Here is a 13,365-nt window from a genome sequence, read left to right on the forward strand (position 1 = left end):
AAACAATTCTGAGTAAATTAGCTCAAAGTTTCCATCTTGAATAATTAAATTTTTCTATATCTGTGAATGTTTGCCTGAAGATAAAACAAATAAATAATTTCAATCGGTACACCTGATACTTAGAGACCGATTAGCAATTTTAGTTTTTCTTCTAACGTTTAATAAATTAATGGATTAAATCCAAATCGCTACAAAACTAAAGTTAGCCTTAACATTTATTGTATTTAATTATATAAACCAGTCGAGAAGATAAGTGGCGAGTTAGAATCAAGCGTTATCATTATTTTAAAGAGACATATGACTTAAATACTATGCCCCCTAGTGGTAGTAGTAATTATGACGGGGATCGAAGGACGAAAGGTGAAAATGAACCTTAACAAAATACTTATTTTTATCCTCAATGGCTTGTGACAAAAACGAGTTAAGTGTATTAACTGTGAAAGTTAAAGAAATAAAAAAAGGATAGATTTACTAAGAGCAACCTTTCAGCCGTAGACCTTTGTCAGGCGTCAATCTCACGCTGCAACGAAAAATCACCAACCTCGAGTTATGTTCCTGCTGAAGACCAAATTACCAAAGTTTCCAACCTTCTTCTGTGTGACCTTATTCTTCTGCAGATAAATAAGAAACTAAACAAACAGAAGTTGAAGCTGGTGAAATTTATATCCAAACCCAAATCGGCCCTGAACATCCAAACCCCTCAAATCTCTTTATCTTCCCAAGTTGACCTTTTAATAGACGTCTTTCCAACTTTTTAATCCTGAGATACAGTATTTGTATTCTTTCTGATTCTCATCCGTCGTGTGAGAAACGTCTTAAATTCTTCCACTCGCTCATTGTGAAGTTTGCTTTGCTTCTCCTGTTGTTTTCTCACTCATTTTGTCATTTCCCAGACATTTTCCAAGGGGGCTGGTAGGAAAAGTTCCAGAAATGTCCTGACATTTGCATCCTCTGCACAACTTCAGTCAAATGTCCAGACCTCTAATGTGCTACTTTAAAGCAGCTTCAAAAAGCCTTTCAGTTTAGTGTCACATAAGAGGCAGTAAATACTCACAGACGAGGCAGAGAGAGGAGCCAGTGGACCCCAGATAATCTAACACCGCCCCTGCATTAGTGAGGTATTCTATGAATCCGCCAAAAGAGAGAAACCATCCAATGGTTTTTATAAACAGTGTGAGGAGAGTGTATGTGTGAGTGTGTGTGTGATGAGAGTGAGTGAGGCACCATCAGCCTGTGTCCGAGTCCGAGCTGCGCCAGCTTTACCTCCCTGCAATATTGATGCAGAACCTGATCCTGAGCGCATCCTCTCCTCTTTCACCGCGGAGAGGCTTCCCCCTGCAGCCCCCGCCAATAATTACAATTTTATACTGTAATTATTCCTCTCTTTTTAATTATTTACGCCGCCGACTTGAATGTGGCCATTGTCGCTGCTTATTCCGGGAAACGTGAGCCCGACGCGGCTGGATCAGCAGCGCGGAGTTTTTAATTAGACATTTCAGCGGTAATTTTAGGCGCCTCTCTGTTATTACCGCTGGAGACAAACGACTCCGGCCTCGTTCATATGCGCTCGATTGTTTAAACAAACCTCGCACCTGAAATATTCATGCGCCTCAGGTTTGAAACTTCACGAGTCACCTCAGACCTGATGGATAATTCAACATCAACGGGAGGACATAGCGTTCCATACGCGTCAGATCTACGCGCCATTTGTTTAATTTTACGCACGTTTGAGCCACAGAAGACTGGAGACACAGTGGATACTGGAGCTAAAACCACATCTATAATTATCATCAATTAAAATGAGATAAAAGTCCATAATTCTTATATGTATTGATACATTCTTTATGCACGTTGAGGTATGTCTAACCCCAAATGTGTTATGTTCTATTATAACCTGTCATTATCTGTTCATTAAAAAGAGATTGAACCACGACTTTCACTCAAGATCAAAAAGTCTTTAAACTAAAAAATAGACAATAATGTGACATTTATCTTTATAAGAATCAACTGATGTGTTGTTTATAATGTTTTTCCCAACATTAAAGTGTGACTAAACCCATCAAAATACAAGTTCTCCTTAATTCTATTCTGCTTCTCCATGCCTTAAGCTTTAAACTCATTTGAAAGCATGGACATCAGAGGAGATACAGTAAAAAGATTGTTTCCCTCCTGTGGAAGCTTGAGCACATTTCACTTGTTTAAGTAAATATTTGACTGAAAGACTCTTTCACATGTGAAATAATATTTTCCACAGTGAAGAGTTTTTCAATGTCAGTGCATTTGTTTCTATTTTAATTGATTTTATTCTCATGTCTTGATAAAGAAAAAACGTTTTCCACTTTTACTCTAAAGTATTTCTGTATGCCAGGTTATGCACTTTGTTTGAAAGGTGTAATACAAAAAACCTTATTCTACAAATATCTGAGCTCTCACCTGACTTCATAAAACATGACGGCAATGTTGTTGACATGAGAAATGTGATGTTTTCAGGAAGAATTAAAGCCTGTTTTTTTATATAGTTTTATTTGTTATTTTAGTGCCCAAAATTCCAAGTCTCTTATTTAATCAGTACATCCTCAGTCATTGTATTATCGACTAATCAAAACCGATACATATTTAAAAAATGTGTGTTAGCTTTTGTCAACACATAAATGTTGTCCTGCATAAACTGCAGGAAAGAACAAAAGGTATGTGTGATAAAGAAAAGTCATAATTGCACATGTGTTACGTGTGTGTGAGTTGGGATTGAAGCTGAATCGTGATTACATATTTTGTCCAGTGTGTGTATACGTGTGTATGTGTATATGTGTGTGTTTGTGTGTGTGTCTGTGTGCGTTTCATCTGTTTCATGTTAAGAAGCTGATTCCTCAAGCAGATGCACTTTATCATACAGATGTATAAAGATGAATCAAACCTGCATCAATCAGCACAGACTTAACAGCAGCAGCAATTGAGGCCAAATGTTTTATAATTAACACTTGTATCAGCACCATATAAAACCATGACCCCTATAAATCCCATTTTAGAGACCAATCAATCCTCCTCTCGGACTAAAGGGTCTATTGATCCCTCGCTGCTCGGCTCACTTTAACGCTTTCCAGCCTACTTTGTTTTTCTTTCCAGTGAAAAGAGCATTTCGATCGCACCATTTATTTTATTGGGGGGGGGGGGGGGGGGGGGGATTCCGCGGACGACTTGAAAATTAAACAGTGACATATTAATTACAGGACAGTGATGAAGGGCTGTGGGAGATGGTTGTGTTACAGGGGCGGTCATCATCAGACGCAGCTTGATGGGAACCACACACTGCATTTAGGTGGGAACCTTTCGGCAACAAGCACGTCCCCGAAATTAAGACGCATCTCCGGACAACGCAGCGGGTCAATATCCCGGAGAGAGACCCGACACACGAGATCATGGAGCTTCACCGCTTCTCATTCCGCACACATTATCTCTAAAGGTCACATCGTGGATCATCTGATGCTGCTCCAGTTTACATGCAGCAGGAAACATCTGAGCTGCCGCTTGACCCCCGAAGCCAAAAGTTGTACAAGGTTTGAAAATGATCAAAGTGAAATAAGAGAAATAGGTGTTGCAGCTGATGTCAGACGTGCGTCAAACTCCGCATAATCTCCTGACAGTAAAAACTTGGTTAATGTCCAGAGTGAGGCCATATGAGAACACAGCGGCAGATTTCTAAAGCTGGTTTCAGACATGCACTAAGTCACTAAGACATGCAGGTTCTCTGGAGGATGTGCATGTGTTTACATAAGAGCCTTTGGAGTCTTTGTGGTCCCCCTCCACCTGGCCCTCTGGTAGAAAGTCTGCAGAAACTCCGGTGGAGAAGACAGCAGGAGATCCACTGCTGAAAAACAAATATATCAGGGTGTGACATCAAGAGCGGAAGCCGGTGCCGAGAATTTGTTGCTTTTGTGAACGTGTCTGAGCAGAGAACCTGTTGTGTTGTTCATGTGTGAACTGTGGACAATCCGATTCGCTGAAGTTCAGTCTGCAGGTCAGGTCCGAAAGCAAATGTCCATGTGACAACTCTGGTACTGGTCCACCATGCAGGTGACCTAGGTTTTTTAAAATGTATTTATTAACTGATTAAATAAACTACAGCAAATGTGACATTAGCGAAATGATGAACGTCCTGGTTGAAGCCAGTGAAGGTTTTTTGGACAGATGCTGCACAACCCTGCTCATGATCAACTTCTAATGAACTTCTTCCAACATTAAACACTTTTCTGTGGCACCAAGTTCACACAGTTTACACTCGCTTCTCTTTCCTCTGCAGATTCTTATCATAGAAACCGAAATACAAGGACAAGCAGCATTTTGACTCAGGAGAGTATTTGTTGTCACAGAGCACGAGAAATATTTGTCACAGCAGGAGGATCAGTGATGGAAGCCTCGATCACGAGATCATCTCACTCGACCACACTTTTCATTTAATGATCAAATAAAGTGGGGAATGAATTCTCTGCATAACTATACAAAATATAAATTTGGACGAGCTTTGAAATCAAACCGGTTCTCCTGCTCCTGGCCTCTGAGATGCCTTTGAGAAAGTTGATAATACATACGACACAATGGATAAGTACCACGGGCTAATTAGGTGCGTGTCAGGGTCCTCGGCTGCCTTCATGTTGCACACAGCCACATAATTATGAAATACCCAAGCAGCCTGTCAATAGCTCACATTACAAACAATATCATACATGGTCTATGGAAAGACCTTTAACTTGCTTCGGCTTCATTCTTGTCTTAATTAAATGTTATTCATTATGTTTTATAGTGAAAATTCGGATGAAGGCCACCAGTTGATGGATGTTCTGGATGTTACAAGTTTTTATTCAGGCTCTTTCTCGCCTCTTCACACTTTCTAACCTTGCTGATCTGCCTCTGCAGGTTGCAGAAGAGGATCCTGAAGTTACAAATATGTTGCTCGTGTCTTTGGGGATCTGACCTTCATTTAGGAGACACCTTCCATGAACTGTTAGATCTTTGTACGTGTACACTTTCATCAGTAGTTTTTTCTGGACCTTACTAACGTTAAAATACTTTAATGAATCCATTGACTCTCTAAATATTGCACAGCTCATGTTGAGAGTTGTGGAGTTTATGAAAATCTATTGAATTATAAACTTGAATAATTCAGTGCCACAGCATCTTTGCCTTTTTGACGCAAGGCTCGTCTGGAAATCACCAGGATTAGTTTATGAAGTCCAGAAGGTGAATCGTGTTTGTGAAACCACTGCAGGCCGCCGCTGGTTTGAGGGTCAAATCATGTTTCAGGATGTCATTGTTTTACTGCAGCACCTCTAATAAAATCGAACCAACTGGTAATATAAGCACTTCTTGATTTGGAGGAAGTGGAACTCAACATCAGGAGCTGAAGGTTGGTCACATTATATGTGAAGTTATAATATCTCTTGAGTGTGTTAACATGTGTAAACATGGTGTGTGCGTGATGCGTTAAGAGAATAAAACAACACGTCTTCTTATTGGACTGACGCACAAATTAATAATCAAGAACGAGGCTGCCTTTAATTAAAGGTTGACTGAGATTAATTATGAAATGCAAATAAGTCGCTGAACTCATGACAGCAAGGTGTTGCAGGTTTGGGTCATTTTACAGCGACGCCCACAAATGTCAAACTGTTGGCCACTGTAAGTCTCAGGGTGAAGAAGCATCGCGACACAAGGAGAAGATCCAGACGCTGGTGTTGAACGTCCTCTGTCCTCTGTCCTGTCCCCCCCCCCTCTCACTCCAGGGATGTGATGAAATGAAAAAAAAATAGATGTGTTGATTAAAATGTTTGGTTTCAAGTACGACCAATAAAGACACAAATTCACACAACAAACTTGGCAACATTATGTTTTTTAAACATATTTTATTTGTGCAGGTTGGAATATGTGCCAACACATATGTACAGAAAAGGCCAAAATCAGCCGGTAGCATCACAGCAGGTACATTTTTGCTGAGTCACTGACTTATACTTTGTGGTTCAGGCAAAAACAGGAAATGACAGGGAGAGTCACAGGAGATCTCTGCTGACAGCAAACTGAAAGTACAAAAATTATAAATATTCTCACTCAGGCAGATATATATTTCAATATCACAGTCAGTGAGTACAATGCAGAACGAAAACAAAGAGGAGATTTGGAGCTTATCGTAAAATCTGTTTTTTGGTTTTGGCTGCAAGACGACACACTTTACATTTTTCACTCATTTATTAGTTTATCGTGATTGTAATGTACTTAGCTTCAGGTACATTTCAGCCATGGTCAGGTGGCTTTCTGACACATTAACAGTATGATAGAATATGACTTTCCCAAAGCGACAGTTTTATGAATATAACAATATACGTGGTAAAATGCAGGGTACATGTTCTATTCATTGTGGATCTATTGGAAAATCTACAATGACATATTTTAGTCATGGGAGGATCTTTAAATCTGAAGATCATAAATTATCAGAGTAATATCACTATCAACGTCTTTCCTATAATATATTTATGTACAAAAACTTAAAAACTTTGCGCCTCAGTTTTAGTTTCCTGAGGCAAATGACGGCTCTAATGAAACATGTTAATGAGGGAGATAGTGCTGTAAACAAACAAACAAACAAAAAAAAAGTGTAACTGGAAACACAAACTGAATCCTCAGAGTAAAATAAACATATATTATAAAATAATGAACTGCTGGATGTGAAGAAGAATTCAAATAAAAAATATGTTTACCGTAGTCTGGGATTACGTACGTACATTGTAAACCGTTAAAGTCCAATTAGGAGATTATTTCCACCAAGTCGGTGAATTGTGTCCGAATTCCATCGGACACACAGCTGATACCACGCACCACAAATTGTTCGTAGACGGATGACGGCTAAACTGCGATGATTTTTCTTTTTGGCAAATTATTATTTTGAATTGAATAGGTTTCTCAAACTTTCTTAAAGTAACGTTAAATACCACAAAAAGACAAATCTTATATCCAGACTTTCAGTTTATAATGTACAACATTTTGGATGCAAACCATGGACTGTATAAGACAAAATCATCTGGATCGCCCCCTGGTGGCTTGCTGTAATATAGGTCATAAACCCCACCTCCTGAATGTTAGAAGATGATACGCAGAACAAAATAAAAAGTTAAAGTTAAATAAATTTCCCCCAAAGGATAACTTGAGGTTCTTAGTTAATTTTGGTTCTTATCACACTGATGTTGGCGGAGTGGCCTAGGGGGTAGAGTGGTCCTTCTCCAACAAGAAGGTTACTGGCTCAATCCCCACTCTTCCTCATCTGCATGCCGAAGTGTCCTTGGCAAGATACTGAACCCCTAATTGGCCCCTCATAGATGTTGAGTGTACTAATTGTAAGTCGCTTTGGACAAAAGCATCAGCCAAATGACATTTGACTGATGCCATCAGCCAAATGACATTTGGCTGATGGCATCAGTCAGTTTCATTTGATGTTGTAAAACAGGGTGAAACCTCAAAGTCTTGCATCCTGAATATTTTGGCTTAATTTTTGTACAATGGAAAGAGCCAGAGACACGTCGGCCATCTTTATTTGCAGCTTACGATGCACTCTGTAATCTGCAGTTCTAAGTTTGTTTTAAATACAATCATTTCAAGAGGAAAGTAAATGTTAATTTGAGGAGCAAAATGCTAATGCTAACTATTTCTGTCAATGAGGAAATAGAATTTAAATCCTGACCCTCTGTGGACTGGTCATTTAAAAAATAGCTTAAAGATCCCCAACTATGAACAACATGGCGGAGGACACACACACAATCTCAGTTTCAGGTGATTTTCAGTTAAAGGCCAGAGAATAAAATCTATTGTCCATGTGTCAGAGGATAAAACCACAAGTAACAGGACACTAAAGACACTAAACATCTCATCTATAGTAAAATGGTGCCATGGACCTTTTCTGCTAATGCACTGCAGTGACTTGAAGCTTTCAGCTTTGCTCACGCTCAACGTGCCACAGCAGGTTTGTTTACTGGGCCTTTGTTGAAGATTACTGGGCCTTTGTGGAAGCAATGGGATTTAATTGCACTTAAGCACAACACATTTCACCGGCTGCACACAAACACCTGTTCAGATCAATTCATTTTAGTCACTTAACCCATTATGTCCACCTCAGTCATATAAGTCACCGTCTGGCCCGTCAGTGACCTTTGGTGTTATGTAGGACACATTTATATTTTACCACGACGAGAGTCAAGTGATCTCATTGGCCGATTCGATGAAATAACAGAAACTCAGAGACAGTTAAGAGTATTTTTGGTGATGGTGTTGATAATATAACTTAAATGTTGTTTAGTAGAGGAGGAAGAGTTGTGGTTCCTGTTATGCTTCTGTCTGCAGCTTCTCTACATCAAAAAATCAAACTTCTGCGGAATGAAAGAAGATAATTGTTGTAACAGTTCATTCCGCCGCTTTCAATGTCAGGCTTGATTGTGCAGGTGGAAATAAAAGATTTATTGGTGTAAAGAGACACAAACCCAGGTTCCTCTTAAGGAATAATAAATAGTTCAGTTCGTTAGTTTGAGAATCAAAGATATGACGGGATTTGATTCCACTGTAACGCTGCAGTGACACTCAGCGGTACGGCAGGCTTGTTGTTGTCTTTTCAATTAAAGACAAAATCACAAGGTTGGATAAAAAAAACATGTCCATGCATTATGACACCTTTTTTTAATCTTTAACTAATTATTTTATTCTTTTAGATTTTAAAATTCTGTTGTAATGTGCTCTTTACTCTTTTAATTTCAATACTTTTTAAATGATGCTTTGTCTCTGTGAAGCACTTGGAATTGCCTTGTTTATATTGTCTTTTAAATGCAATTTTAATGTCTTTTTAATGTCTTATTTTTAATGCATTTTGATTCCTCTACAAAGCATTTGAATTGCCTTTAGTATGAACGGTGGTCCACGAATAAACTTGCTTCGTCCAGGAGCTAAAAGCAGGGACATCTTTTTTTCCAGTTTTCTGAGGTAATGAATTTCACCAGTGGAAAACCAGGCACACACGTGGGCCTTTACTCACAGGCAAAAACCACAACATTCACTAGAAGGCTGTCAACAGCAAAGCACAAGATGGTTATTACAGATGCCTTAAAAAAGACGATCCTTACAACGCAGAACAAATTCTGCCAGCGTATTCTAGTACTTATTAAGTTGTTTGTTGTCACAGCCCCTTCAAACGAGGAGCGTTATCTCCATTCATCAGATCGAGATACTCACTGAACGTTGTACACTCTCAAACAACATGGGGACGAGGCCGCGGCTGGAAACCCACGTCAGAGAGAGATCTCTGAGCTCATTGGAGGCAGAGATTCATTTTCCCTTCAGAGGAAGAGGGCTCTTCAGTGTCAGGGCGAGTGAGTGCTGCTAAATCAAGACTTACTCACATTAAGAATTTAACTTCTGGTGAAATTCGTTCAGCTACGTGAAGTCACCTGCACAGTGCATGAAGACGTACTGGATCCTGACGACTTTGATAAGTGTCCAAGGTCAGGGATCAAACGTCCAGGTCCATCTTGGTTCGGACAGACAGCAGGATGACGTCAGACACGTCCCTGAGTCTGCTGGATCCGTCTGTCCTCCAAGCAGCGACAGACCCACATGGACACCACCTCTGCATTACCGTCGTTATACTGCACGATGAAGGAATGCTCCTAAAACGATGAAAGAGAAAGACGCGTGTTAAATCAGTTTTATTGAGAAACAACTGACAGTGACACTGTCTCATTGCTGCAGCTCCTCTCTTCAGCCTCTGTCTGTAACATTAGGCTGTAGCTCTGTTTTTACATAAAAACAGACTCGATAAAGGAAACTTTAAAAAATCATAAATACCTCATTTAGGGATTAGACTAACTGGAATCACTTTGGTATTTATTTATTTATTCAGATCAAAAATACAGAATTTTATTGAAAATAAAAAAACCAAGTGAGGTTTAGTTTAGTGACTATCAACCTCAACTTCTAAGTACTTAGATTCAATTTCATGAGATTTGTCTTTTTGGGTTAAATCCTTTCACTATTTCAAAGTAAAGAGTTTGATTTGTGTAATATGAACGTAATCTCTCTTATCTTATCTTACTCCATAAATGACCTTCAAAATAAATGTCATCTGTGGCAAAAAAGAACAGAAGTAGCAGTAAAACACAAGTAATGAGCTTACTCATAAAAACAGAGAAATGTATATTTTAACGGCCATCACAAAATCTTTATATCTATCGTGCAATATTATTTTTTATTATCAAACAGATTGGAGCCACAAACATTATTACACTGCCGCATGATGCGCGTTGTTTAGTTTCTATTTGTATAATTATTCTAAATCTTGATTCAAAAAAATAATAATAATAAAATACACATAACCTCAACAGGAACATCATTAAAACATCTAAATATTAACGACCAACAGATTTTGTTTTAAATGCAGAACGTTTAAGTAATGGCTTATCAGGGCGTTTTGAAGAAATATCTGCAGAGTTTAACGATCGACATGAGTCATAACAGGTCGTAAAACTGAGCCTAGTGATAAAACGTAGCAGTGGCACTAACTAACTTTGTCCAAATCCAAATAGCAATTTTCCAATAATTTTCCAAGGACTCACAAACAAATACAATCTTAGTTTTGATTGATTTCGATCGATAGTGCAAACGAAGGAGCTCCTGAACCCCCACAGCCTGTCGGCTGATTGGTAGCTCATCAAGTTGGTGACCCGCTCGCAGCGTTCACTTGTTACCGCAGCACCACTTAAACAGAGATGTCACATGTGATATCTCAATGACAGCGCTTCCAATCACCAGCCTCATCTGGGGGGTGCTTTCCAGAGCAGAGCCGGGGGTCAAAGAGGTCACAGAGGGCAGCCAGAGGTGAGAGGGGCGGAGCCTACAAATGAAACAAGTCGACTGAGGCTGACCATGAATTTTATCTGTGGTGTCTCGATGTCCAATTAGATAAACAAGCCTGCAGCTGGCCGCTTCAAATGAAAATGTCAACACTGATTTCCACGATATCGGTGCCTAACAACAAGAGACGGTCACTGTTGTGCCCGGTTAACAGGAGCTCCGCCCTAAGTGACACATCAGGCCCCACAGAAGACTTTCACTGGGGTGTGGAGGGTCACAATTGGAACAAGAGCCATAAATTGTCCGGGTTGATGCAGTTTATAGGCCGATCTCCACTTGCACCAGATGTAAAGATATTGTTATATTTTATGTGTCAGCCAATCAGCAACAAAAGCCTCAAATACAGAAATGTCAAATATATGAAGTTAGTTTAATTCACATCACATCAGTCCACTTAAGTTAACCTTCAAATTAATTCAGCTTTTGAAATGCTTTCAGTCAATTGCAAAGGAGCAAACCTTGTGACCACAAAAACCGTATCTCACTTACTAACAGTGGGATTACCATAGTTTCTACTTGACACAGAAAGTGACTCCAAGGTGAGCAGTGTTGTTGTCAGCTGTTTCTTCTGGGGTCAGACAATGTTAAATACCCCCAAGAACCACGCAAACTGGTGCAGACAATGTAAGATTAGCAACAAAGTAGGACAGACCCAGAACTGACGCTTCACTCAGTCCCTCCTGAGATCCTCCGCGTCTATTTGCGGTTGCACAGAAAAATATGATAAACTGAAGATCGAGTGTATGAAATGAAATCACACGAGGGATAACCCAAGTTTTTGTAATAATCACAATCCCTTCATAAAACCCATTGAATTAGCTGGCCCTCCGTTTGAGTTCTCAGCTCACTGCTGTTACTTCTGATGGTTCACCACACGTGTGCTGTTGTGTATTTTTAAGTTTCGGAGGAAAAACGACAAAACATTCCAGCGTTTTCTAATCCTGCACAAACTGTAGAGATTGTGAAGGACTGGGGGGGAGCCCCATCAATCCTGTTGTCCTTCTAATGGGCAGCTGGGGTTAACGCAGTTAATTACTCTCATATCAGTGTGTGTGTCAGTATGCAAGTGTGGAGTGGACGCTCCTGGGTGCCCCAATGTGCTGGATATCCATCTCATCCATCATTCTTCTCTGCCTCAGTAGAGCAGGAGTGATACAGAAATAAAGAAGGTAGAGCGGACTGATATATATATATATATATATATACTTTTTTTAAATCCAGGGCTCCACCTTTGCTCCAGAAATTAACCCTGACAGGCCGGGGAAATCTGCTGGAATTTGACCTGGATGAAGGTGCGTGTCTCATCACACCAGGCGCACGTGCATGTACACATTCATGCCAGGACAACATTTTCTTGTTGGAAGCGATGTCCCATCTGCTAAACACAGTTTACAACTACATGCAGAACAGTGGGAACTATTAAAGATAAGTTTGTTTGCAGTTTCTTTTTGTTTTCATGTCTAACTCTGATAAGTGATAAAAACTCCTATTTATCTATGTATTTATTGTGTTTTTATGTTTCTATCTTCATTGTTAGGACCAATAAATACCTTCTAATTGTGATTGTGATTCTGAAGTCCTCAGAAAAATCCAAATTTAAGATTTTGGTTTAATTTCATGTGATAAAAATTGACTTTGCATTGGCATGATTTTGTTTGAATGAAACTTAATTGCTCTTAGTGAATCACACATAAAGTCTATAACTAAAATCGAATAACAAAAAGCAACAGGAGCTACAAAGGTATATTCTGACTTATCCTCTGGGATGAAAAGTCCAGATATCGTATCTAGAAGTTTTAGAACTCTGAAAGCTGCTCAAACTGCAAATGTATACAAAATCTAATCATGCATTATGACCCAATAATAAAATGTCTTGCTACTTAAAGTTTGACATGTAAGTGAATAGTAATAAGCAATAAGTCCTTGTTGGGTCACTGACGGTGTTCTGACTTTCTGCTGAAGCTGTGTGTGGACAGAGGTGAGACTCATTCAAAAGTTCCATTAATCACCGTCTGGCCACATCAAAATGGGATAATCACCTGAAACCGCTCTGCTCAAATAGAAGCGGCCGGAAAACCCAAGGGAAATTCTACCTAACTCTTTAATTGTTTGAAGCCTTTGAAGGGTCTGTTTAATCGAAGATTAATTTATGCATTTTTAAATAACACTACGTATGATTAATACCCTCAGAAGAAATTAAAAGCAGTTTGAGGCAATTATAACAAGAGACTGGTCATCACCTCATTAGAATAATGTCAGAAGGAACGTGTGTGTGTGTGTGTGTGTGTGTGTGTATGACAGAGAAGAGGGAGAGGAGGTAGATAGAATAACTAGGGCTTTACCGATTAACATGCTAATCACTGGCTCCCTCTGGAAACTGGTTGCGACTGGATGGTGTGTTTGTGTGTGTATTACGGGTATTTTAACTGT

At 39.4% G+C, this 13,365-nt stretch overlaps 1 protein-coding gene across 2 annotated transcripts in view; it reads right to left on the reverse strand.

Annotated features, from left to right (window-relative positions):
- Positions 1 to 5,867: 5,867 nt before the first annotated feature.
- Positions 5,868 to 13,365, reverse strand: part of map2k5 (mitogen-activated protein kinase kinase 5) — a 48,641-nt gene continuing 41,143 nt past the window's right edge. The window contains exons 22-23 of one of the 2 annotated variants that reach the window (XR_009924106.1): positions 9,474 to 9,692; positions 5,868 to 9,360 (exon numbers count right to left, since the gene is read on the reverse strand). Coding sequence is in view for 1 of the 2 variants with exons in the window: in XM_062404398.1 (XP_062260382.1) it covers positions 9,582 to 9,692 (111 nt within the window). In the remaining variant the exon portion in view is untranslated. Of the gene's footprint in view, positions 9,693 to 13,365 lie in introns of both variants that reach the window. The other variant, XM_062404398.1, reaches the window with a different exon arrangement.

The sequence above is a fragment of the Platichthys flesus genome, chromosome 1, assembly GCF_949316205.1.
Source record: "Platichthys flesus chromosome 1, fPlaFle2.1, whole genome shotgun sequence".
Classification (NCBI taxonomy): domain Eukaryota; kingdom Metazoa; phylum Chordata; class Actinopteri; order Pleuronectiformes; family Pleuronectidae; genus Platichthys; species Platichthys flesus.